The following is a 27,691-nucleotide window of genomic DNA, read 5'->3' as shown; positions in this document are numbered from 1 at the left end:
CCGAGCAGCTGCATTTTGTACCAGCTTGAGCTCTTTTATTCCCGCAAGAATTCCCGCAAGAAGCCGAGCTCTGCATTTTGTACCAGCTTGAGCCACCCTCTTTTAGAAATATAAGGGCTCCCTAGTGGTGCAGCAAGTTAAACCGCTGAGCTTCTGAACTTGCTGATTGGAAGGTCGGTGGTTTGAATCTGGGGAGCAGGGTGAACTCCCGCTGTTAGACCCGGCTTTTGCCAACCTAGCAGTTCAAAAACATGAAAATGTGAGTAGATCAATAGGTACTACTTCAGGGGGAAGAATTTTACAAATTTTTAATTACTGTAAATACTCGAGTATAAGCCTAGTTTTTCAGCCCCCTTTTTAGGCTGACAAAGTTCCCTCCGGCTTATACTCGAGTCAAGGTTATTTATTATTTTACTTTGTTATTAGTATCATTTTATTACATGAATTATTTTAATTATTATTATTATATTTACATTACTTGACCCTATTATTTTATTACATTTATTATTTTATTCTATTTATTATTAGTATTATTTATTTATTCTTTATTATTATTACATTTATTATTTTACTTTATTTTTATTGTTACTGCATTTATAATTTTACTCTGTTATCACTGTTATTACATTTCCATTATTTTACTTGGTTATTATTATTATTATTATTATTATTAATTTCCCTGACACAAAAACACAGTATGACACAGCAAACGAGGTATATATGCTGGATTTCATTATTATTATTATTATTATTATTATTATTATTTTACTATCTTTATTATTATTGGAAAGATACATAAGCACATTTACACTGAAGATTAGAATAATGGTTTAATCAGAGCTGGACAGTCTTATCTTAATATTCAATATTCAAAAACATTAAACCAACTGATGCCTCAATTAATGTAATTTTATTGATATCTATTTTTGTTTTGAAATTTACCCATAGCTGCTGCATTTCCCACATTTCGGCTTATACTCGAGTCATAGAATCATAGAATCAAAGAGTTGGAAGAGACCTCATGGGCCATCCAGTCCAACCCCCTGCCAAGAAGCAGGAATATTGCATTCAAATCACCCCTGACAAATGGCCATCCAGCCTCTGCTTAAAAGCTTCCAAAGAAGGAGCCTCCACCACACTCCGGGGCAGAGAGTTCCACTGCTGAACGGCTCTCACAGTCAGGAAGTTCTTCCTAATGTTCAGATGGAATCTCCTCTCTTGTAGTTTGAAGCCATTGTTCCGCGTCCTAGTCTCCAAGGAAGCAGAAAACAAGCTTGCTCCCTCCTCCCTGTGGCTTCCTCTCACATATTTATACATGGCTATCATATCTCCTCTCAGCCTTCGCTTCTTCAGGCTAAACATGCCCAGTTCCCTAAGCCGCTCTTCATAGGGCTTGTTCTCCAGACCCTTGATCATTTTAGTCGCCCTCCTCTGGACACATTCCAGCTTGTCAATATCTCTCTTGAATTGTGGTGCCCAGAATTGGACACAATATTCCAGATGTGGTCTAACCAAAGCAGAATAGAGGGGTAGCATTACTTCCTTAGATCTAGACACTATGCTCCTACTGATGCAGGCCAAAATCAATACGTTTTCCCAGTTTTTTGTGGTAAAATTAGATGCCTCGGCTTATATTTGGGTCGGCTTATACTTGAGTATATACGGTAATTAAAAAACTCACAGAATGGTGGATCAAAAGAAACCAAAGAGCCTCAAAGGAAGTACAAAAACACCATTCATTTTAATAATTTTCAGTGCACAAAATCAGAAAAAGTCACAAATTTAAAACAGCTATTATTAAACAGATCTTTTAGAGTTATACAAAGAGGGGGAAATTGACATTACAAATGCAATTTTATTTTAAACCAACCCAAGTTTTTAAAAAAGACATTTCCAAGCACCAGTGCCGGAATTTGTGACATTTTCATAGACAAGGAAAGAGGTCAGAGTGCAAGAGGAAAATAAATGCTTCTATCAAACCGGTAATAGTGGCAATTCAGAGGCCATCCTTCAGTAGACATACACTTTATACATGTTTAAGTAAAGGAGATGGAGCACATCATAACTTATTTCAATACAATTTTCATTCATTTTTCAATCTGCTTTTAAATCTTAAAAATAGCTAAAGTTCCAAACAAATGGGTCAGGCTGCATTTTGACACCTACTGATCTGGAATGTATATCCCATTGAAATTACTGGGACAAGCAAACATGTGGAGTGGCCTCTCCCAATCTAGTGTCCTGTAGATGTACTGGACTGCAACTCCCAATAACCATTCTCATTGCTATGGCCATTCTGGCTGGGGATTATGGGAACTATAGTCCAGTCCATGTGGCAGGCACTAATTAGGGAGATTCTAGTGTCTAAGATCAGGCTGCATTTCACAATTACACTGTCAATGCAAAAGGTGCTAAAAAGATCAACATCATAACCACTGGCTACAAAAAGCAGCGCATCACTGTGATGCTATGTTATCACCGCTGATGGTCGGAAGTTGCCACTGTCTTTGAGTTTAAACAGGAAAGCATGCCCAAGAATGAGACTTTCCCCAAAGAGGTCATTGTGCAAGCACTGAAACATGGCTGGATGACAAAGGGTTTATGGAAGACTAAGTGTTGTGTGGGAGCAACATCCTGGACGTCTTCTTAGCCCACCTACCATGATAGTCCTTGATGCCTTTCATGGACATTTGTCAAATGAGGCAAAAAGGTGGTGACTTGATTATGGTTCCTGCTAACGTGACTAGACTACCCAACTGCATCTCAGTAAACAAACAATTTAAGTCAGAACTTCGTAAAAACAGAGTATGAATCCTGGCTACCAACTTAGGACCTTTCTCTTACACCTTCCAGAAAAAAATCAAATCAGCACCAGCATTGAAAGGGACAGAATGGGTTTCAACAACTATTTCTTGGTAAGCAATTGAGAATTTGTAGAAGTAGTGCATCCCAAAAGCGGAAATGCTCCAGTCCAATTCACTCTGCACCAGTCTGCAATGGGATGTTGGAAAGGGTGACATTTTGAAGCAAGGGGAAGGGGATATCCATTTTCAAAAGGAAATCCAAAGACAAAGCAGCCGTTAGCAAATGGATACACAAACCCCTTGGACGAGGAATTTATCACAGTCAACAAAATAGTTTCCAGCATGTTATGGGAAGCATCATAACACATTATCAGCCTGCGCCGAGGACCTTTTTGAGATGAAAAAAAAATGCAGTGAAATCCACATACTTTTCAAAATACATACTTGTTAAATCCATTCTTCATGTTTAAGACACACATTGCTTCCTGATACTCGTCTTATTCATTTTCAACTTAGATTTAAGATAAGGTCATGGTACTTTTTTTGCTGCTGGGGTCTGCATGTTGACAGAACCTTACCCAGGAGTTAGTAGGGTTGATATATCTTTGCTCTTTCTGTGATTGTGATGCCCTCTCCTTTTCTCTGATCAGCAAGCCATAAAGATATGCATATGTCGCCCAACCAAATATTTCCTTGATTTTGTTGTTGTAGAGGATTGCAATGTATGACCGTGTTGCAATGCCATTTGCTCAGAAACACATAAGACTGCAGGCACTGATCTGGAACAAGCAGGGAAGAAAATAGATGATCCGGGTCTTCTTCGGAAAGAGGTTCTCCTTATCTCTCTGAAACACAGTATTATTTGCCCTAGTTCGAGGTTCATGATGTGCTGGGCTTATGCCAGCAGCACTACAAACACTGACCAGCAGGTGGAGTGTTGACCTTCATTTGGTTCATTGGTCTTGGAATAGCAACAATTTAATCTCTGCTCTGTGTGAAAACTCTTATGTCTCTCCAAATGCAAAAGTTAAAAAAAAGCAGGAGAAGGCAAGGAGTTGTCTGTTTTCTGTCGGCCGCTGCAAATATCTTCCCTGGCTATTTTTATTTTTCATAGTTTATTACATGTGGTGTCCTGCGCTGGCTCGCCGTTTTGCAAATTTACCCAAGAGACAGTTCACTGTAGGTAAGGAAACAGTTATCCAGAGCTAAACAAACAAACAAACGAACAAAAAACAAAAAGGATTCATAGCAAGGCACAACACCTTCCAGAAATGCAGCCCAAGATCTTGTATCAGGCATGGAGCTATGATATCATACTTATTGCACCACCAAACCCACGATAGAATCCAGGCAGCTGTTCTGCGGCCCCTTCTACACTGCCATATAATCCACATTATCACAGCAGATAATCCACATTATCATCTTTGAACTGGATTATACGAGTCTAAACTGCCATATAATCCAGTTCAAAGCAGAAAACTGATTTATTTATTTATTATATACCTTGTCTTTCTCCGCATGCGGACTCAAGGTGGCTTATAGCAAAAAACATACAAATTCCAACAGTTAAAGTTTTTAAACAAGATCTACCCTAGCAAACCTTTTGTATCATTATCCCAATACCCCCATGCATATGGGATATATTGAGCATGATGATCAGATCATGATATGAATAAACATAACAGATATATAAACCCATTTTTCCTACTTCCAACAGACCTCACTACCTCTGAGGATGCTTGCCATAGATGCAGGTGAAACGTCAGGAGAAAAATTGCCTCCAGAACATGGCCATATAGCCCGGAAAAACCTACAACAACCCAGTGATTCCGGCCATGAAAGCTTTCGACAGTACAGTTTAAATAATGTACCAGTAAGGCCTTCTTGCGGACCTCCCTGAGAATTGGGGGGGGGGGCTGAAGCCCCTCAAGACCCCCCCCCCCCAGCTACGGGCCTGATGAGGGGCCTACCGGCAGCGCAGGCCCCTCTGGACACCTCCCCGGATGGGTAATCAGAGGTCCTGCTCAAATGCAGGGTGAGGCAGCATAACTTCCTTTTTTTAAATGCACGCCATTCAGTCGGTTGAAGACATAGCAGAGCGCTAATGGTCTTGTTCGAGTGGCGGGAGTATGAAGTTTTGTCCTGACACAGTTCAGTCACCATCATGGAACAGTGAGGAGCATGCTTTTGCCGTTGATGTTGTAGTAGAGTCTCCTGGTACTGTTACTACTGATAGTATGAGTGGTAGAAGAGAGAGAAGGTGTGCTCAGGAGTTAAGTGAGGAACAGCAAAGGATTCGGGAAATACTTATGTCACTCACTGACGAAGATTCCTTTGAGGGGTTTTCTGAAAGTGAAATGAGTGAGGAGGAGGAAGGAGTTTCAGTGGATGTAAGCAGGGGAGTTAAGAGGTCTACTCGAGAGTCGGGATCCGATGAGGAGTGTCAAAGGACAAAGATCCGGGATATACTTAATGCTCCCACAGAGGAGGAGGATTTCATGGGTTTCACTGCGAGTAATGGGTCTGGGAGTGACGAGGAGGATGGGTCATTGGACTGGACCAAGGTTCAAGAGGTTTGAGATATCTGTACTCAACCAACATCTAGTGACACGTTTGCAGGGTTTTCTGGTGGTGGGGATTGGCAATCTTGGGATATTGTGGACTCATGGGGAAACCTAAGTCTTGACAAGAGTTGGAGGGATGGGCGTTGGCATTCAGCTGTAGAAGCTAAACCAGCTGAAAGTGATGATGACAGGGTGGAGGGCAGCTCATCATCGAGTGAGGAATTGTAGATAAAAGTAAGCATCAAAACGTTAGAACTTTGCAGAAGGCAAAGTGTTGGTTTCATGCCTTGGGTTTTGTCGCTGCCACTTTCGTGTTGGGCTTGGGTCCTGGATCTGCAGGTTGCTGTATCCCCCATGTTTGAACTTGGCTTGGATTCCCGTGAGTGTGGTTTTCTCCCTTCCTTAACTTCGGACTGCTTCTGGACACCGACAACACTGACTACGTGGACTTTGGAACCTCGCAACTTCGACCTTGGCTTTCTTCGACTTTGGACCTTTTTTGACTTCGGCTTTTGCTTCACAGACCTTTGTTTGCTTACCCTTTGTCTGCTGTGCTATTTTGGGTAACTTTGGACACTACTCAGTTTAATCCGGATTATATCTCTGTTTAATCTGGATTATTTTCTAAATTGGTTTTTTGAGCTAAAACTTGCTGCTGCTGCTTTTTAGTTTTGACCAGAGGCACTGAAATAAGTGTCTCTGAATCCTTTGTTTGATTTAATAAACTGTTTCTTTTGGACATATTACTGAGTCTGGCTCTTTAAAGGCTTCTGCGTTCTGACAGTTGAGGTCTACTTTTCGAGCCGATTTGGTGTGGCCAGCCTGCTCTCCAGATTTGGCCCCTTGTGATTTTTTTCTATAGGGTTTTTTGAAATCCTGTGTTTATGTGAACCGTCCAAGGACCCTCTACAAGTTTTAAAGGCCAACATCCAGGAAGAAATTTCCAACATAACGCCTACTATGCTGGCAAGAGTCATGACAAATGCCAGAAATTGATTTACTTAGTGTATGGAAAAAGAGGGGGGGGGGGACGTCACCTACCTAATTTGATCTTCAAAACTACATAAAACAAAACTTTAGGTATGCGCCTACATTATAAAAAAATAATAATTTCTGATTCATACAATGGGTTTTATTAAGTTTTGAAAAAAGGAAGTTATGCTGCCTCACCCTGTATGAACATCCTATATAGCTAGCAGGGGCATCAGAGGCAGAGAATGCATTGTATCTCACTTCATTGCAGGTGGAAAAAACATCCCCACATTAAGGGGAGAGCATCTGGGGAAGGGTGTCATCCCAAGGCTATAGAACTACTCCATGTGGTTCCTTAATCTCCAGGTATGAGAGATACTCACGTATATAAAGGCTGGAGCTGCAGGTGAGACATCTTTTGAGGTGCCTGGTAACCATAGGAATCAAATCCTCCAATGAAATCAACTGTGGAGCGAAAGACAAATGGTGAGAACTCATATTCAATGTACAGAGAATAGATGGGTCCTTTAGCCCAGAATGAACAGAATTCAGAGTTGTCAGATCTACTTTGTTTTCTACTAGGCTTGGCCGGTTTCATTCGTTAATTTCGTAATTCGTTATTAATTCGTATTTAAATTAGCTTACGATCCAATATTGAGCCATGCAGGACTACTGTGAGGAGTAATTAAAAATCGAAACAATTTTTCCAATTTATTTCGTATTGTTTCGTAATTGATTCAAAATTGTTTCGTAATTGTTTCGTAATTATTTCCGTATGTCTGGTGCAAGTTTTATAGTTGTTGTTTGTTTTATCAGTGATAAAAAATAAATTATCACACCAACAGTCAACAACAGAGGGAGAGGGAAGCTTCAGAAGTTCCCCCTGTCCCATTTGGAGGGGTTTTTAGCATATTGCGCAATCGCGTCCGCCATTAACGAATCGATTTGTAATTTTACGAAATTTCGTATATTTCGAACCTTTTTAAAGGAAAATTTTGGAATTCTTTAAAAAAACGAAACGCAAGGGCCCCCCTAAAAACGAAACGAGTTTAGAACCAAATTTTTCCGTGGTTACCCAAGCCTATTTTCTACCTATAATTCAGAAACATTGTTGCCTCTTCAAGAAAGAAAGTCATCATCTTAAAATTAAAGAAGTGGACAGGTGGAATCATGTGGAAGGAGATTTCTCTTCTTAGGAACCAATTGACGTGGCAACCTGATATGAGGTCAGTGGTCAGTGTTTGGGACTGTCAAGTACCATGACTTCAATGCATAGTTAATGGTAAAAGATGACGGGGACAGAAACCAACAACAAGTGGAAGCTCTAAAGTAGCCCCATGATGAATACATAAGCATGCAATGGGTCTCAGGCTGAAAAGGGTCTCTCACTTTAAATTACAGCCACCAGTAAAAATGGGCAATGTTTAGAAATGATGAGGGTAACAAGACAAAGATGTGGAAGAATCAATTTAGCATCTATAGATGTATTTTGAAAATACAGAACAGATGTAGTGTAGTGATTTGAGCACTGGACCTTGACTTTGGAAACCAGGATCCGAATCTCCACTCAGGCCCTTTCTACATTGCCATATAAAATACAGATGTATGGCAATGTAGACTCATATAATCTGCATTATCAAAGCAGATTATCTGCTTTGATAATTTGGATTGTATGGCAGAAGGGGCCTTAGCCATGGCAACCCACATGACAAGTCACACTGTCTCAGCTTCAGAGCGAGGCAAAGACACATCCCCTCTTAATAAATCTTGCCAGAAAATGATAAATTGGAAGCAACGTGGAAGGTACACAAGATTTGGGTTGTAGTTTTTTTCGGGCTATATGGCCATGTTCTAGAGGCATTCTCTCCTGATGTTTCGCCTGCATCTATGGCAAGCCTCAGAGGTAGTGAGGTCTGTTGGAACTAGGGAAAAGGGTTTATATATCTGTGGAATGACCAGAGTGGGACAAAGGACTTTTGTCTGTTGGAGCTAGGTGTGCATTTTTCAACTGACCACCTTGATTAGCATTTGATGGTCTGGCAGTTGTTTGGTGTGGCTTGTTAGTGCCTTGGGCAATATTTCTTTGAGAGGTGATTTGATGTCCCTGATTGTTTCCTCTCTGTTGTTTTGCTGTTGTAATGTTAGAGGTTTTTTTAAATACTGGTAGCCAGATTTTGTTCATTGTCATGGTTTCTTCCTTTCTGTTGAAATTGTCCACATGCTTGTGGATTTCAATGGCTTCTCTGTGTAGTCTGACATGATGGTTGTGAGAGTGGTTCAGCATTTCTGTATTCTCAAATAATATGCTGTGTCCAGGTTGGTTCATGAGGTGCTCTGCTATGGCTGACTTCTCTGGTTGAAGTAGTCTGCAGTGCCTTTCATGTTCCTTGATTCGTGTTTGGGCAATGCTGCGTTTGGTGGTCCCTATGTAGACTTGTCCACAGCTGCATGAAACACGGTAGACTCCTGCAGAAGTGAGAGGATCTCGACCACTCTAACAACCACCATGTCAGACTACACAGAGAAGCCATTGAAATCCACAAGCATATGGACAGTTTCAACAAAAAGGAGGAAACCATGAAAATGAACAAAATCTGGCCACCAGAATTAAAAAAAACTCTAAAATTACAACAGCAAAACAACAGAGAGGAAACAAACAAGGACATCTAATCACCTCTCAACAAAAGTTTGCCCCAGGCACTGCCAGGCCATCAAATGCTAATCAAAGTGGTCAGCTGAAACATTCACACCTGGCTCCAATAGACAGGAGTCCTTTGTCCCACCCTGGTCATTCCACAGATATATAAACCCTTTTTCCTAGTTCCAACAGACCTCACTACCTCTGAGGATGCTTGCCATAGATGCAGGCGAAACGTCAGGAGAGAATGCCTCTAGAACATGGCCATATAGCCCGAAAAAAACCTACAACCCAGTGATTCCGGCCATAAAAGCCTTCGACAATACATTACACAAGATTTGTTTTTTAAAAAATAATCACACACTCGGGCCCCTTCAACACTGCCTTATATACCAGAATCTGATCCTAGGTTATCTTCTTATCCCAGGTTAAATGGCAATGGAGACTCAGGGTGCTTCCAGACAGCTTCAAAATGTGGAACAAATAAGAGGCAAAACATCACAGAACTTGACAACAATTCCAGACATTGAGCTGTCAGTCCTGGTCAATGCTCCCCCGCCATCCCGACACCTTCGTTTGTAGCAGGTTTTAGAAATCTGCAAGATGGACAGGGGACATCCAGTGGAAGTTCACTTTTAGTTTTAACAAAAATAAAGCCTCTGAGACGCGCTGAGCCTCATATGTTCTGATGCGGATATCTGAATTAGGGCTGGGCAACCACGGAAAAATTTGTTTCTAAACTCGATTCGTTTTTAGGGGGTTTTTGCGTTTCGATTTTTAAATTAATTCCGAAATTTTCCTTAAAAAAAGTTCGATATTTACAAAATTACGAATCGATTTCGAAACAATTACGAATCGATTCGTTAATGGCGGGCGCGATCGCGCAATACGCTAAAAAAACCTCCAAATGGGACAGGAAGCTTCCCTCTCCCTCTGTTGTTGACTGTTGGTGTGATAATTTTTTTTTTTCACTGAGAAAACAAACAACGACTATAAAACTTGCACCAGACATGCGGAAATAATAACGGAACTATTTCGAATCAATTACGAATCGATTTCGAAACAAATACGAAACAATTACGAAACAAATTTAAAAAATTCATTTCGTTTTTTAGTTGCTCCTGAATGGTTCAATATCACTTCGTTATCAAAAAAAATAACGAATTAATAACGAATTACGAAATTAACGAACGAAACCGCCCAGCCCTAATCTGAATGTGCACAAGCTGACTTCTTATGGATTTAACATTAAAATGGCTAGAATCCTCAATATTTTATGAAAGATGTGTTAAATAAATAGAGAGGAAGACTTAGTTGTAACAATGATAATTTAGTAAAAGAACTCCCCCTACATTCCCCAAAAATTCTCTTTGTTTTTTCCTCGTGACATATTAGACTTTTGTAAAAATTCAACTAACCAATAACTCATTATTACCCCCCCCCCATTTTTCCTTTTCCCTCCTTGTTCCCCCCACCCCCTGCTTTCCTAGTAAATGTTTAATGAAAATTATTTGTTTGATAAGAATATGCCCAGTGAGCAAGACGGCCACTCCTGTGGTGTGATTAAAACCCACAGTACTTACAGCTGTCTTCTTCTTCCATGAACACCTTGCTGACGTAGCAGGCACAAACAAATCCGAAGAGCTTCAAAACACAAATAAAATTTTCAAAAGGAGGAAGGAAATTATTTGATTATTTAAAAGCATGGAAACAGAGGCACCTTTCGGAGAGTCTTGAAAATTATCACAATGAAGCTGAGCAACATAATTAGATAAGGAAAACATCATGTATACATGTCTAGCAGATTCATCTAATCCAATTCAAAGCAGAAAACATGGGATCCGACGCTGGGATATTGGGCAGTCTGGATTCAGCTTCTGTTATTATACCACCAAATTAAGCATTTCTTTGGTTTGGGGACACTGAGCAGGACTTTTGGCAAAGGTTTGAAAGTACAGGCAAGTTAACACCGGAAGAGATATGCGTTAAGGTATCCTTGTGCTTTTGCTTCCAATTTTTGTCTTTATGTCATTGAACATCAAGCATGGGAAAAACGTCTAGGTGAACTGGAAAGAATGCTCACTTCTTTATGCCATCTGAACTAAAGGCATTGCCCAGCTATCTCCTTTTCTATGGGTGTGCATAAAATATACTTCTGCTCAGGTCCAGGCTTATTCTGTAGGTCTATTTTTAATAGTAGTAGTAGTAGTATGGCGTGGATGTAGCGTACCTGGATTTCAGTAAGGCCTTCGACAAGGTCCCCCATGACCTTCTGGCAAGGAAACTAGTCCAATGTGGGCTAGGCAAAACTACGGTGAGGTGGATCTGTAATTGGTTAAATGGACGAACCCAGAGGGTGATTCTCCCCAATGCTTCCTCTTCATCTTGGAAAGAAGTGACAAGTGGAGTGCCGCAGGGTTCCGTCCTGGGCCCGGTCCTGTTCAACATCTTTATTAATGACTTAGATGAAGGGCTAGAAGGCATGATCATCAAGTTTGCAGACGACACCAAATTGGGAGGGATAGCCAATAGTCCAGAGGACAGGAGCAGAATTCAAAACGATCTTGACAGATTAGAGAGATGGGCCCAAACTAACAAAATGAAGTTCAACAGTGACAAATGCAAGATACTCCACTTTGGCAGAAAAAATGAAATGCAAAGATACAGAATGGGTGACGCCTGGCTCGAGAGCAGTACGTGTGAAAAAGATCTTGGAGTCCTCGTGGATAGCAAGTTAAACATGAGCCAACAATGTGATATGGCGGCAAAAAAAGCCAATGGGATTTTGGCCTGCATCAATAGGAGCATAGTGTCTAGATCTAAGGAAGTAATGCTACCCCTCTATTCTGCTTTGGTTAGACCACATCTGGAATATTGTGTCCAATTCTGGGCACCACAATTCAAGAGAGATATTGACAAGCTGGAATGTGTCCAGAGGAGGGCGACTAAAATGATCAAGGGTCTGGAGAACAAGCCCTATGAGGAGCGGCTTAGGGAACTGGGCATGTTTAGCCTGAAGAAGAGAAGGCTGAGAGGAGATATGATAGCCATGTATAAATATGTGAGAGGAAGCCACAGGAAGGAGGGAGCAAGCTTGTTTTCTGCTTCCTTGGAGACTAGGACGCGGAACAATGGCTTCAAACTACAAGAGAGGAGATTCCATCTGAACATGAGGAAGAACTTCCTGACTGTGAGAGCCGTTCAGCAGTGGAACTCTCTGCCCCGGAGTGTGGTGGAGGCTCCTTCTTTGGAAGCTTTTAAGCAGAGGCTGGATGGCCATTTGTCAGGGGTGATTTGAATGCAATATTCCTGCTTCTTGGCAGGGGGTTGGACTGGATGGCCCATGAGGTCTCTTCCAACTCTTTGATTCTATGATTCTATGATTCTAGTAACTTTATTTTTATACCCTGCCACTATCTCCCCAAGGGGACTCGGGGCGGCTTACAAGGGAACAAGCCCAAAATTACAGATAAAAACAGAAACACATTAAAATCAATCAAATAAAAGCATAACGCAGTTAAAAAACATCATCAGCAAACATACTATGTTAGGCACACAAAGCCATCATGCAAATAATGCAACCTTTTCCCATGAAAGCAGAGGCCCTGTCTGTGCAGAGTGATCATCAGCCTGAATCCAGGGTTGATCCTAATTAGAGTTAGAATTGACATTGACAGTTGGCTTACTAAGTTCCCGTTGACTCGGGTCACTGAAATCTATCCATCCCCAGATCTTTTGAGATCACACTTGGAAAATCTTGCAGGCTTCATCATGTTCACAAAACAATATTCATAAATAAATAAATGCATCCTATTTCTTTTAAAACATAATATTTTCACCTTGCCCAAGTGAGCGTGTTTGGGAATGGAGTGTTAAGAGTGATGTGATGTTCTTCTTTGGCAGACAGCAAGCGAAGCACAGAATTGACCATAGAGGAGCTACCGCAGAAATACACAGAATTTGCCTGTTATGCTTATTAGTGGCACAATTTGTATTACCACAACATTTATCCTCCATTTATCTACCTAAGAACTCGATAACTTCATTTTGAACAACACCTCCCAGAATCCCCCAGTAGCACAATCAGATGGTGAAACGTCAACTCCCGTATTGGTTATTCTTCCCAAGGACTCTGGGAGTTGCAATCTCAAAAGCAATGTTTGTAATCTTTGATCTCCCTCTGCTTCTCTACTTCCATTATGAACTGTCCATAGTGTAATAACCTTAGTTGAGGTTAGAATAGCTGCCATGGCCTCTTTGACTTTCCTATGCCTGAAGGGATGGGTTTTCCGAGCACTATCGGATTGTTCTGAGTTATCTTTTAGTTGTATTTTACTGAACTGCTGTTTTATTTTTTCAGTAAATAAATTGAAAAGCATATATTCATAACAGATTTTTGCTGCAATCCCATAGCGTTACCTAGGAGGAAATCCCATTGAACTCAAATGGTTTTATATTTGAACAGACCTGAAAAAAAATTACTTTTTGTGGTGTATGCTGGCGAAGGGATTTAATTTTGTTTTGCAATAGCAGAATGACCATAAAGCGATTGTATTCTATTAATTATGATTGCTGGTGGTCAAGGAAGGCATAGTATTTAGTCCCTCCTGATTACAATATTTAACACAATGTTTGTTCCTGGGTTATCAATGTCATGACATTTTCTAATTGGTTCTATCTTAAAAACATGGAAAAAGTTTATTAAACTTTGTTTCTGCGGGAATAACATCTCGCTATAGCACATTTTACTCTAGTTTTTCAATTGGGTCTCAACCAATTCAACAGAGTTTGTGACAACTACAAAAAGAAACTTTCTGGTGTATAACAACTCTTTTTAAAGTTTGTTTGTGCGAGAATAACAAACTTTGTTTCTGCGGGAATAACATCTCGCTATAGCATATTTTACTCTAGTTTTTCAATGAATATCTCATTGGGTCTCAACCAATTCAACAGAGTTTGTGACAACTACAAAAAGAAACTTTCTGGAGTATAACAACTCCTTTTAAAGTAAGTACCACACAATTAAACAGAAAATCACACTTTCAAACCAGGAACAGAACATTTTTCAAATTTTGCTACATAGCGTTGTTATATCGCATTCATTTTAATGTGTCTCCTCCCACTGGGACTTAAATAGATGTAATCCTTGGGTTACAGTTTTCAGAATCCCACAGCCAACGTGTAAGACTTGGGAGGTAGTCCAAAAAACTAACTTTCCAAAACTCCGCCTCAAGTATAAGTCTGATTCTTTTCAGGAGAAGGGAACCCCAAAGGGAATTCTGTTGGGAGATCATGGGTGTGCAGAATCACCTTAAGAATCCCAGCATGAAGATTCAGCTGGAGATGGCTGCTGGTACCACTTACCGCAAGGAATATCTGCATGGCACTGCTCACCACCTCTATGTATTGATAATCAAGCAAACATCCACTGACAGTGATGACGTGATGATCCTCAAAGGCCAGCTTGGAATTGATCACTGGGGTCACCAGGCAACCAGGACCGTTCTCCATCCACCACGAACGATGCAGCGAAGTGTTAAAAGTCATGAGGAAGTCTTGGTCCTGGGGAAAAGGAGGCACAACAAGGCACATAATGATAATAATAATAATAATAATAATAATAATAATATACTTTATTTATATTCCGCTCTATCTCCCAGAGGGGACTCAGGGCAGATTACAGGTACATATATGGCAAACATTCAGTGCCGTTATACAATTGACAAAGACAGACAGTACATAAGCAGAGGCAAGGCTTCCCTCTTTTTATCTCCGGTGTCTGGCTATGCTCGACTTGGCCATGGGGAGGTGCTGTTGTTCCATTTTCCACACTGAGGAGCCTATCGTCCATGGATGCCTTTCCTGATCGGATTTTTTGCCAGCATGATTTTTTAGGGTGCCTTTTACCTCCCTGCCAAAGGGGTACCTTATTTATCTACTTTCATTGTTGCTTTCGAACTGCTAGGTAAATAGAAGCTGGGCTGATGGCGGGAGCTCACCCTGACCCGGGCTTGATCAGGCGGTTTAACCCACTGTGTTAGACCGGCCCTGTGGGGAGCCTTTGGATAGCTTGGTGTTTTTGAACATCAATCCTATTGATAAGGGTGATACAATTTTGGCTACAGGTGGATCACACTTGGAAAAGGTTTTCACTGTTAGGGTTTCTTGGCCCAGGTTGCCCAGAACTCCGGGGTTTTGTGAGAGATTTGTCAGGTATTTCTTCAACTTGAAGCAGAGCTTCTCAGCTCAAATATCAGAGCAGTATTAAAGTAATGTCTATATTAGGCATGGACAAACTTTGGCTTTCCCTCCAGGTGTTTTGGACTTCAACTCACACAATTCCTTACAGCTTCAGCCCCCTTCCTTTTTCCCCCTCAGCCGCTTAAGCAGAAAAGGAAAAGGGACTGAGGCTGTTAGGAATTGTGGGAGTTGAAGTTCAAAACACCTGGAGGGAAAGCCAGAGTTGGCCCATGCTGGGTCTATAGTATGTGAGCAATACTGCACTAAAGAGCAGGCGCAGGAGCTTCCTTTATTCTTTGATGCAGCTATTACAGTATTCACAGCTCTCTCCAGAATCCTCCAATTTGCCATACATCATCACCTGACCCCAACTTATTCTGTTGGTATTCTTATATACACTTGCATGATGCTATGTTCCATTCATGCTTTCATTATTTTATACGCCTGATGCAGACCTAAAAAAGTGGGTGCTAGAAACAATATCATACGAAAGCTGACTGGCACAACCTGGGGATCATAACCAGATACAGTGAAGACATCTGCCCTTGCGCTGTGCTACTCTGCTGCTGAGTATGCATGCCCAGTGTGGAACACATCTCACCATGCTAAACAGTGGATGTTGCTCTTAATGAGACATGCCGCATTATCACGGGGTGTCTGCGCCCTACACCACTGGAGAAATTACACTGCTTAGCCGGTATTGCACCACCTGACATCCGCCGGGAAGTAGCAGCTAATAGGGAAAGGACCAAGGCAGAGACATCTCCAGCTCATCCCCTGTTTGGGTATCAGCCAGCACGCCAATGACTTAAATCTAGACATAGTTTTCTAAGATCTACAGAGACACTCGCTGGAACACCTCAGCAAGCGAGAGTCCAAAAGTGGCAAGCTCAAACCCAGCACTTCAACCAATGGCTGATACCAAATGAGAGACTTCCTCCCGGGCACACAGAAGACTGGGCGACTTGGAAGGCATTGAACAGACTGCGCTCTGGCACCACGAGATGCAGAGCCAACCTTCAGAAATGGGGCTACAAAGTAGAATCCTCGACATGCGAGTGTGGAGAAGAGCAAACCACTGACCACCTGCTGCAATGCAACCTGAGCCCTGCCACATGCACAATGGAGGACCTTATGCAGCAACACTGGAAGCACTCCAAGTGGCCAGATACTGGTCAAAGGACATTTAACCAGCTACCAAACTCACAAGTTGTGTATTTTTCTGTTTGTTTGCTTTGTTCTGTTAGAATTGTAATATAATGGACTGGCTGCTCTGACATGATAAATAAATAAATACGACCTAACTTCAGGATGTCATTATTCTCATGTTTAATCGCTGTAACTGTGATTCAGCACTTAAATTAACCCAGGACCTGCTTTGGGTCCATCCTGGAGAAAGGTGGCATAGAAATCTCCCTAATAAATAATCATAAATAATAGGTAAAGGTAAAGGTTGTCCCCTGACATTAAGTCCAGTTGTGTCCGACTCTGGGATGTGGTGCAAATCTCCATTTCTAAGCCAAAGAGCCAGCGTTGTCCGTAGACACCTCCGAAGTCACGTGGCTGGCATGATGATTTAGAATAAATGCATTGCTCTTGATCCTGTTTTGGACTCCAGCTACCAGCATTCCTAACTATTGGACAAGCTGGCAAGAGCTGGAGGCCCAAGCACCTGGAAAGTCACAGGTTGTGCAAGCCTGCTCTAAAGCTAATTTTACCAAGCAAGATGATATATTTCTCCCTTCTTGGTATATAGTACAGACATTCCAAGATGATACAGAAACAGGACCTCTCGTTGTTGTTGTTCATTCGTTCAGTCGCCTCCGACTCTTCGTGACCTCATGGACCAGCCCACGCCAGAGCTCCCTGTCGGCCGTCACCACCCCCAGCTCCTTCAAGGTCAGTCCAGTCACTTCAAGGATGCCATCCATCCATCTTGCCCTTGGTCGGCCCCTCTTCCTTTTGCCTTCCACTTTCCCCAGCATAATTGTCTTCTCTAGGCTTTCCTGTCTCCTCATTATGTGGCCAAAGTACTTCAACTCTGTCTCTAGTATCCTTCCCTCCAATGAGCATTCGGGCTTTATTTCCTGGAGGATGGACTGGTTGGATTTTCTCGCAGTCCAAGGCACTCTCAGAACTTTCCTCCAACACCACAGTTCAAAAGCATCGATCTTCCTTCGCTCAGCCTTCCCTAAGGTCCAGCTCTCACATCCGTAGGTTACTACAGGGAATACCATGGCTTTGACTAGGCGGATCTTTGTTGCCAGTCTGATGTCTCTACTCTTTACTATTTTATCGAGACTGGACATTGCTCTCCTCCCAAGAAGTAAGCATCTTTTGATTTCCTGGCCACAGTCTGCATCTGCAGTAATCTTTGCGCCTAGAAATACAAAGTCTGTCACGGCCTCCACATTTTCTCCCTCTATTTTCCAGCTGTCAATCATTCTTGTTGCCATAACCTTAGTTTTTTTGATGTTTAGCTGCAACCCGGCTTTTGCGCTTTCTTCTTTCACCTTGGTTAGAAGGCTCCTCAGCTCCTCCTCGCTTTCGGCCATCAGAGTGGTGTCATCTGCATATCTGAGGTTGTTAATGTTTCTTCCAGCAATTTTCACCCCAGCTTTGCATTCATCAAGCCCTGCACATCGCATGATGTGTTCTGCATACAAGTTAAAAAGGTTCGGTGAGAGTCTCTGGTTGTACTGGTCCATTTAGTTTTCTTGGCAAGAATACTGGGGTGCTTTGCCGTTGCCTTCCCCAGGGATCACGCTTGGTCTGACCTCTCTGCCACGACCGTCCCGTCTTGGGTGGCCCTTCACGGTTTCGCTCATGACATCATTGAGGTGCTCAAGCTCCAGCACCACAACAAGGCGGTGATCCTTTGCTGGAGACAGGACCTCTCACCCTCTGGTTATATTGCATCTCTAACACCCTATCCAGCAGCCCAGGTTGCATTCTGTTTGGCACCATGAGAAACACCAAATGTTTTTAAAATGCTGCAGAATGATGCAGTCGCCTCCTGATCTGTCAGTTCTATTTAAGGTGGCCCATCACAGCAGAAAAAAATGATAGATGGGAAGCCTTGTGATTGTCAGGTGGATCGCTGGTCTGAGAAGGGTAAGCACTCAAAACGATTACAGGAGGAATTACCTGTGAAAGGTGTCCCACTTCCAGGTAAAAGCAGATGATGAATGCATTCCATCCAACCCATAGAATGAGCCATACTGCATACTGGGGTGGGAAGAGCAGGAGAGAGAAAAGAGGCAGAGTGTCGGTTACAAGGGTATGACATAAAGTGTGTTAAAATCAGGAGAGTCTGGGCTTTTCTCTATATAATTATCAATTGAAGGTACTACCTTCTGCACCTAACACTCTCTAGTGAGATAGCTAACAAGGCCAGCAATTAAACAACTTAGGGACTTGTCTGTTGTAGTCTGGCAAGCGTCAGGATTTTTCTTCAGAATTTATTTATTTATTTATTTACTGCTCTTATATACCGCAATTCTCAGCCCGAGGGCGACTCATTGCGGTGTACAACATAAAAACAGGTGCAAATTACAAGACATAGTGCAAGATATCCACAATCATCATTATCAAAAAACATCTTATCAAACATCAACAATACTACAAAATTTCTACTACATTCCGAATCGTCTCATCATCAAACCCACAGTCCGATATCATTTCCGTTGTTCCAGTCCTATGGTCAAATCTCCAGTCATTGCACTTCTTGATCAAATGCCTTCTTAAACAGCCAGGTCTTTAGCTTCCTGCGGAAAATCAACAGGGAGGGGGCTAGCCTGATGTCCACGGGAAGGGTGTTCCACAGCCGAGGAGCCACCACCGAGAAGGCCCTATCTCTTGTCCCCGCCAGCTGTGCCTGTGACGCAGGCGGGATCGAGAGCAGGGCCTCCCCGGAAGATCTCAAAGTCCTCGTAGGCTCATAGGCCGAGAGGCGGTCAGTTAGGTATCTTGGGCCGGAACCGTTTAGGGCTTTATAGGCCAATGCCAGCACCTTGAATTGAGCCCAGTAGCAGATCGGAAGCCAGTGGAGCTGGTACAGCAGGGGAGTTGTATGCTCCCTGCGTCCCGCTCCTGTTAGTATCATGGCTGCCGCACGTTGGACCAGTTGGAGCTTCCGGGCCGTCTTCAAAGGCAACCCCACGTAGAGAGCGTTGCAGTAGTCTAAAGGGGATGTAACCAGAGCGTGGACTACCGTGGCCAAGTCAGACTTCCCAAGATACGGGTGCAGCTGGCGCACGAGCCTGAGCTGTGCAAATGCTCCCCTGGTCACCGCCGAGACCTGGGGCTCCAGGCTCAGCGATGAATCCAGGATCACACCCAAGCTGCGAACCTGCGCTTTCAAGGGGAGTGCGACCCCATCCAGCACAGGCTGTAACCCTATACCCTGTTCGGCCTTGCGACTGACCAGGAGTACCTCTGTCTTGTCTGGATTCAATTTCAATTTCAGAGAATGAGGTGTTTCAAAATGAGGTGTCTGGGAGTGTTCAGGGAGATTTGGAGGCAGGTCAGGCTGACCAGGCTGATGTTTGGAATTCTGTAGATCTTTCCCAAGCAACCAGGGAAACTGAAAGTACCAGTTCCCTGGAGAAAAGGCCTTGGGAAGACGAGGAGGGCAAGGAGGTTTCAAGGGAGTGTAAATTAGATTTGAGAATGCAGGGCGTGAAAAGCAGGCAAACTAGGTCTTCCCAGCGGATTTGAGATAAGACCTTGAAATCCAGGTGCGTTCGACATGATCTTATGGCAGCCTGGATGGGCTTAAATTAAGTGTTTTGGCTTCAAGTATCTCAGAGGAGACAATGTTGCTAAATGGGAATCAGTCTCTTGTTCATGTTTCCATGTTCCTGTATTGTCAAGACTCTTCTTCTGTGTTCCTGTCTATACTTGTGTACTTTTGGAGATTTTACCTGGAAGAGATTCCTGTGTTCATATTCATGGAAATACTTTGGAGTTTTGGGATGCTTTGATTGCATTGGTTCTGGGATTTTTCCCTGGCATTGTTGAAGTACTGCTACTGAACTCTGGCTTATTTTGTGTATTGCATTTTGTATCTTGACCATCTCATTTGGATTTGCCTTTCCCCCCTTTTTATATCCTTTCTTCAATCAACATTTTATTATTGGGTCACTGGCCTCTGGGTGAAAGGGTGTCTCAGTTTTAGGGTGCAACACTGTCCATCAACCAGCCACTTTCTTTGTATTCCACCTGTTCCCCAAGTCTAGAAATCAAGGCAGCATTCACAATTTTTAAAAAACACATGCAAAACACACAGAAATACTGAAATATTATTAAACTGTCTGATATTATCATTATTACTGTTATTATTATTATTACTATTACATTTACAATTCAAGGTGCTGGCTTTAGCCTATAAAGCCCTAAACGGTTCTGGCCCTGCTTACCTCTCCGAACGCATCTCCACCTATGAACCGACCAGAACATTAAGATCGTCTGGGGAGGCCCTGCTCTCGATCTCGCCTGCGTCACAGACGCGCTTGGCGGGGACGAGAGACAGGGCCTTCTCAGTGGTGGCCCCTCGGCTATGGAATGCCCTACCAGCAGACATCAGACAGGCACATTCGCTGCTGACGTTTTGGAGAATGGTTAAGACCTGGCTTTATGAACAAGCGTTTGGTTAAGCAGTGCAACCAATCATAGGAAGACGGTAAATGGAACATAGGAATGGCACAAGGATTATGAGAACGGATCTGATTTCAACTGAGGCGTTATGTTATGTCTGTTTTGTTGATCTGTCTTGTTGATTGTTAACTGTTGTGGATTGATGCTGTTGATCCTGTTTGTTGCGTTGTTATGTTTTAATTGCACTGACACTGTTTGATAATTGTACCATGTAAACCGCATTGAGTCGCCTGTTAAGGGCTGAAAAATGCGGTATAGAAATAAAGCAAATAAATAAATAAATTTATTTATATCCTGCTTTTTCTTTCCATACAGAGATTCAAAGCAGCTCACAAAGCATGACAATACAACTTCAAATATACAAATATTAAAACAGTCCTGACAGAGATAGATGTGCCTTCAAGAATGTATTATGGTTTTCCAAGACAAGGAAGGCCCCAAATTGGGTGGGAAACAGAGTCTATTGTTTCTAAAGGAGAAAAACGTCGCATTTAACTCACAAAGTATCTAAGCTTAGGCCTGAAAAGGATATCTATGTCTTATGGACTTATCAGGGCTTTCTCAGGCAAGGAATATTTAAATGATATTAACGTCCTTAATATCTATAGCAGTGGTTCTCAACCTTCCTAATGGCGTGACCCCTTAATACAGTCCCCCATGTTGTGGTGACCCCCAACCATAATATTGTTTTCATTGCTACTCCATAACAGTCATTTTACTACTGTTATAAATCATAATGTAAATATCTGATATGCAGGATGCATTTTCATTCACTGGACCAAACTGGGCACAAATACCCAATACACCCAAATGTGAATGCTAGTGGGGTTGGGCGAGGATTGATTTTGTAATTTGGGAGTTGTAGTTGCTAGGATTTATAGTTCACTTATAATCAAAGAGCATTCCGAACCCTACCAGCGATGGATTTGAACCAAACTTGGCTCCCATGACCAATGGAAAACATTGGAAGGGTTTGATGGGCATTGACCTTGAGTTTGGGAGTTGTAGTTCACCTATATCCAGAGAGCACTGTGGACTCATGCAATGGTGGATCTGGACCAAACGTGGCATGAATACTCAATATGCCCACTGGTGGAGTCAGGGGAAAATAGATCTTGACATTTGGGAGTTGTAGTTGCTGGGATTTATAGTTCATTACAATCAAAGAACATTCTGAACTCCACCAACCATAGAATTGGCTCAAACTTCCCACATGGAATCCCCATGACCATCAGAAAATACTGTGTTTTCTTATGGTCTTTGGCGACCCCTCTGACACCCCCTCGTGACCCCCTCAGGGGTCCCGACCCCCCAGGTTGAGAAACACTGATCTATAGCATTCTAGACCTGAAGGTAGTATTCCTGCTGACCTGACTCTAGGCATGCTCACTTGGGGATTCCAGAAGTTGAAATCAATTCCAATTGATTCAGCTGCTGAATCAAGGAATTCCAAACTATGCTTTTAAATAAACCAAAAAGAAAAAGAAAGAAAGAAAGAAAAAGAAAGAAAGAAAGAAAAATGATAAAAGGTCTGGAGAACAAGCCCTATGAGGAGCGGCTTAAGGAGCTGGGCATGTTTAGCCTGAAGAAGAGAAGGCTGAGAGGGGATATGATAGCCATGTATAAATATGTGAGAGGAAGCCACAGGGAGGAGGGAGCAAGCTTGTTTTCTGCTTCCCTAGAGACTAGGACGTGGAACAATGGCTTCAAACTACAAGAGAGGAGATTCCATCTGAACATGAGGAAGAACTTCCTGACTGTGAGAGCTGTTCAGCAGTGGAACTCTCTGCCCCAGAGTGTGGTGGAGGCTCCTTCTTTGGAAGCTTTTAAACAGAGGCTGGATGGCCATCTGTCAGGGGTGATTTGAATGCAATATTCCTGCTTCTTGGCAGGGGGTTGGACTGGATGGCCCATGAGGTCTCTTCCAACTCTTTGATTCTATGATTCTATAAAAGAAAAGAAAAGAAAAGAAAAGAAAAGAAAGAAATGCCAGGTGGTGGTGGTGATGATGATGATGATGATGATGATGATGATTTGAAATACAACCAGATTAATCCACAACAAACAAGATCACTATGCTGGTTGTTGTATTGGATCACATGTTGGACACTTCCCAAGTGTCTAGGACTGTGTGATGTATTGGCGAATAATGCGTGCAGATCCAAGTAGGGTGGCCTTTTGTAGCTGGCAGATTGTGTTTAAGTGCAGGCCAAGGTCTTTAGGCACTGCACCCAGTGTGCTAATCACCACTGGAACCATCTTTACTAGCTTGTGCCAGAGTCTTTAAATCATCCTATTGTTGTTGTTGTTGTTACATTTATTTATATCTGGCCTTTTCTCTCCAAACAGAGACTCAAAGCAGCTCACAACTAAAAGCATTACAATACAACTTAAAATATGCCAATATTAAAGCAGTCCTGACAGGGATAGATGTACCTTCAAGTCCATTGAAGAATTTATTAAGGCTTTCCAAAGCAAGGAAAGCCCCAAATTGGGTGTGAAACAGAGCCTAGTGTTTCTAAAGGGGAAAACATTGCATTGTATGTCTGCTTGTATGTCTCCATCAGCGTCCCACCTCCTTTATCTTGTTCATGCCTAGCATTATTTTTTAAACTTCTATTACATTTGGCCCAGCCATAGATTTTAAATGTGCACTGTACCTTGTTTAATGTTTATGCTATTTGTGTATGAGATTTATTTTAATTGCTTTGTATTGTGTCTGTTATTGCTTGTATTGCTTGAATTGATGTATTGTGGGCTTGGCCTCATGTAAGCCGCACCAAGTCCCATGGGGAGATCGTAGCGGGGTATAAATAAAGTATTATTATTATTATTATTATTTAACTCACAAAGTATTTAGGCTTAGGCTTGACAGGGATATGGATGTCTTATGTACTTCCCTAGGCAAGGAATATTTAAATGATATGAACTTCATTAATACTGTATCTGTAGCATTCTAGAGCTGGAGGTATTATTTCTGCTGACCTGACTCTAGGCGTGCTCACTTGGGGATTCCAGAAGTTACAATCCGATTCCAATTGAATCAGCTGCTGAATTGAGAAATTCCAAAGTATGCATTTAAATCAAACCAAAAAGGGAAAAAAATGAAACACCAGGCATGCCATTATGACTCCCAACTCTGATCAGGAAAAGGTTCTAGAAAATGACCCAGAAAGGGGTTTTGCCACCTTGGTACCTACCAATATGAGGTGTTTGGATCTGTACTGAATGGTGCCAAAGATGCCCAGGATAACAGCCATAATGTGTAAAAAATTGGCGAGGATCGGAACCCACTGATAACCCAGGAAGTCAAAAATCTGCCTTTCCAGGGCTGCGATCTAAAAGAGAACAGAAATGGAACAGAGTGGAGAATTCCTCATTCAGCAACATCTTACACAACAGTTTTTTAAATAGCGCAATATACCTAATGCTAGACCAGGCATGGGCCAACTTGGGCCCTCCCTCCAGGTATTTTGGACTTCCAACTCCTACCATTCCTCACAGCCTCAGACCCCTTCCTTTTCCCCCTCAGTTGCTTAAGTGGTAAAGGAAAGGGAAGTGGCTTGAGGCCATTAGGAATTGCGGGAGTTGAAGTCCAAAACACCTAGAGGGAGGGAGGGCCAAAGTTTGCCCATGCCTGATATATATAATAGAATAGACTGGAACGGAATAGAATAGCTTGATTGCCATTGTGACATGCCTTCCTTTTCCCTGGTTACAAGACACTCACACTTTGAAGCCTTAAGGAGCTGGGCATGTTTAGCCTGAAGAAGAGAAGGCTGAGAGGAGAGATGATAGCCATGTATAAATATGTGAGAGGAAGCCACAGGGAGAGGGAGCAAGCTTGTTTTCTGCTTCGTTGGAGAAAATGGCTTCAGACTACAAGAGAGGAGATTCCATCTGAACATGAGGAAGAACTTCCTGACTGTGAGAACCGTTCAGCAGTGGAACTCTCTGCCCCGGAGTGTGGTGGAGGCTCCTTCTTTGGAAGCTTTTAAACAGAGGCTGGGTGGCCATCTGTCAGGGGTGATTTGAATGCAATATTCCTGCTTCTTGGCAGGGGGTTGAACTGGATGGCCCATGACAGGCCCGTAGCCAAGATTTCGTTTCGGGGAGGGGGGGGGGGCTAAAAAAATTTCAGGGGGGATTTTGGGGGGGGCTGAGTTTCGGGGGGGGGGGGGCTGAGTCTGAGTGAAAGAGGGTCTAGCCTAGCAAACCTTTTGTATCATTATCCCAATACCCCCATGCATATGGGATATATTGAGTATGGTGATCAGATCATAATATGAATAAACGTAACAGTTTAACTAAATTTATTTATTTATTTATTTATTATTTAAACTTATATGCCGCCACTCCCCTGGGGCTCGGAGCGGCTTACAAGAATAGCTAAAATCTAACAAAGTTTAAAAGAAATTTAAAACAATTTAAAAACAACAGTATCAAACATTAAAAGCCTGTCAAAACAGGTATGTCTTACATGCCCTGCGGAAAGCTGGTAAGTCCCGCAGGGCACGAACTTCAGGTGGCAGAGCATTCCAGACTGATGGCGCCACTGCTGTGAAGGCTCTGCGTCTGGTTGCCGTTTGACGCAAGGTCTTGACACTGGGGACTTCCAATAGATCTTGGTCCTCAGAGCGGAGGGATCTCTGGGGTTGGTAGGGGGTGAGACGATCCATCAGATACATTAGCCCCAGACCATGCAAGGCCTAATGCACCAGTAAGGCCTTTTCGCGAACCACCATGAGAATTTTAAGGAGCTGGGCATGTTTAGCCTGAAGAATAGAAGGCTGAGAGGAGATATGATAGCCATGTATAAATATGTGAGAGGAAACCACAGGGAGGAGGGAGCAAGCTTGTTTTCTGCTTCCCTGGAGACTAGGACACGGAACAATGGCTTCAAAGTACAAGAGAGGAGATTCCATCTGAACATGAGGAAGAACTTCCTGACTGTGAGAGCTGTTCAGCAGTGGAACTCTCTGCCCCGGAGTGTGGTGGAGGCTCCTTCTTTGGAAGCTTTTAAACAGAGGTTGGATGGCCATCTGTCAGGGGTGATTTGAATGCAATATTCCTGCTTCTTGGCAGGGGGTTGGACTGGATGGCTCATGAGGTCTCTTCCAACTCTAGGATTCTATCTATATAAATACAAATGTAATTTTTGTTTGTAGGATTAACATAATCCCCCCGAAATTCTCATGGTGGTTCGCGAAAAGGCCTTACTGGTGCATTATTCAAACTGTTATGTTTATTCATATCATGATCTGATCACCATACTCAATATATCCCATATGCCTGGGGGTATTGGGGTAATGATACAAAAGGTTTGCTAGGCTAGACCCTCTTTCACTCAGACTCAGCACACCCCCCCCCGAAACTCAGCCCTCCCAACCCCCCCTGAAAAAAATTCAGCCCCCCCCCCCCCCCAAACGAAATCGTGGCTACGGGCCTGGTGGAGGCTCCTTCTTTGGAAGCTTTTAAACAGAGGCTGGATGGCCATCTGTCAGGGGTGATTTGAATGCAATATTCCTGCTTCTTGGCAGGGGGTTGGACTGGGTGGCCCATGAGGTCTCTTCCAACTCTTTGATTCTATGATTCTATGATCTACTACACTCTACACTTGCCTCACTGCCAAGAGACCTCTGAATATGACAGTAACCAGAGATGCAGGAAAGACCTCAGGAGCTGGAAGACGGCCATGCAGTCCGAAAACCCACAACAAGGCAGTGATTCTAGCCATGAAAGCCTTGGACAATACTTCCAGCCCGTTGATGCCAGCTGAAGGACTAAACCTCGCTGGGCATTGGGTGTATGTATACCCAGGAGTCCCTTCTGGGCCTCTGTGAGCCCAAGCCGCTCCGATTGTGTGTATGTCGGTAGGAGCCCCGGAGGAAGGAAGCGCTTTGTTCATGGCTCTTTTGTGCTGTGGATGTCAATGGCCAGGCAAGTCGGTTCCCAGGGCTGGGTGGGGAGGGAGGGAGGGAGAGAGGAGGGGGAAGGCCCCATGGCTGAGAGGGGCACGCCGCGCTCTGCTTACCAGCTGCAAGGCGCAGAATCCCACCAGCGTGCCGCGCCCGCTGCATCTGCCCATGGCCGGCCGGCCTGCCTCCACCGCTGGGCAGCCTCACCCCGAGGGCGCCCCCAGGCGGGCGCGCATCGCTCGCGGAGCCGGGAGGGCCGCCTGCCTGCCCCTGCCTGCCCCTCCTCTTCCTTCCTTCCTTCCTTCCTTCCTTCCTTCCTTCCTTCCTTCCTTCCTTCCTTCCTTCCTTCCTTCCTTCCTTCCTTCCTTCCTTCCTTCCTTCCTTCCTTCCTTCCTCCCTCCCTCCCTTCCCTTCCCTTCCCTTCCCTTCCCTCCCTTCCTTCCTCCCTTCCTCCCTTCCTTCCTTCCTTCCTTCCTTCCTTCCTTCCTCCCCCCCCAGCTGTTTTGTCTCTGCCCGCAGCCCCCCAGAGGAGGGGACGCCCCCTTCTCGAGATACCTGCCCCCCCTGCTTCCCCCTCCCTCCTCTGTGCGTGGGTGGGTGGGTGGGTGTGTAACCCCCCCCCCCGAAATGTTCAGTTAAAAAAAACCTGGTTTACTCATGAATTTTAACTGGTTAACCAAATCCCCCTGCTAAGTCTATGAGATGCAAAAGGTTAAGCGTCCCTCCAGAACTGCAAGCACTTCCTTCCTTCCTTCCTTCCTTCCTTCCTTCCTCCCTCCCTCCCTCCCTTCCCTTCCCTTCCCTTCCCTTCCCTCCCTCCCTCCCTCCCTCCCTTCCTCCCTTCCTTCCTCCCTTCCTCCCTTCCTTCCTTCCTTCCTCCCTTCCTCCCTTCCTTCC

General features: G+C 43.4%; 1 protein-coding gene across 2 annotated transcripts; it reads right to left on the bottom strand.

The window, feature by feature from the left end:
- Positions 1 to 1,717: 1,717 nt before the first annotated feature.
- Positions 1,718 to 27,126, bottom strand: NKAIN1 (sodium/potassium transporting ATPase interacting 1). 2 transcript variants are annotated; one of them, XM_060784689.2, is made up of 7 exons: positions 26,911 to 27,126; positions 24,077 to 24,214; positions 18,366 to 18,446; positions 14,343 to 14,540; positions 10,562 to 10,622; positions 6,724 to 6,805; positions 1,718 to 4,009 (listed from the first exon to the last, which is right to left on the bottom strand). In XM_060784689.2, exons 1-7 carry the CDS (start codon positions 26,962 to 26,964, stop codon positions 4,000 to 4,002), a joined length of 624 nt encoding a protein of 207 aa, XP_060640672.2. In that variant the 5' UTR covers positions 26,965 to 27,126; the 3' UTR covers positions 1,718 to 3,999. The 2 variants fall into 2 exon arrangements, with proteins under 2 accessions (XP_060640672.2, XP_060640671.2); XM_060784688.2 differs by having other exon boundaries at positions 1,718 to 3,981.
- Between the last annotated feature and the right edge of the window lie 565 nt (positions 27,127 to 27,691).

Source organism: Anolis sagrei, chromosome X (assembly GCF_037176765.1).
Source record: "Anolis sagrei isolate rAnoSag1 chromosome X, rAnoSag1.mat, whole genome shotgun sequence".
In the NCBI taxonomy this organism is placed as follows: Eukaryota; Metazoa; Chordata; class Lepidosauria; order Squamata; family Dactyloidae; genus Anolis; species Anolis sagrei.
The sequence above is the reverse complement of the archived record's forward strand: the minus strand, read 5'-3'. Positions and strand labels throughout refer to the sequence as shown.

Excerpts from the sequence above, each read along its gene's own strand:
- NKAIN1 (XM_060784688.2), bottom strand. The coding sequence starts at position 26,964 with ATGGGCAGATGCAGCGGGCGCGGCACGCTGGTGGGATTCTGCGCCTTG. Across the intron at positions 18,447-24,076 it reads GATCCAAACACCTCATATTG|TATGCAGTATGGCTCATTCT; the intron begins GTAGGTACCAAG and ends TTCCCACCCCAG. Across the intron at positions 14,541-18,365 it reads AAGTGGGACACCTTTCACAG|GACCAAGACTTCCTCATGAC; the intron begins GTAATTCCTCCT and ends CCTTTTCCCCAG.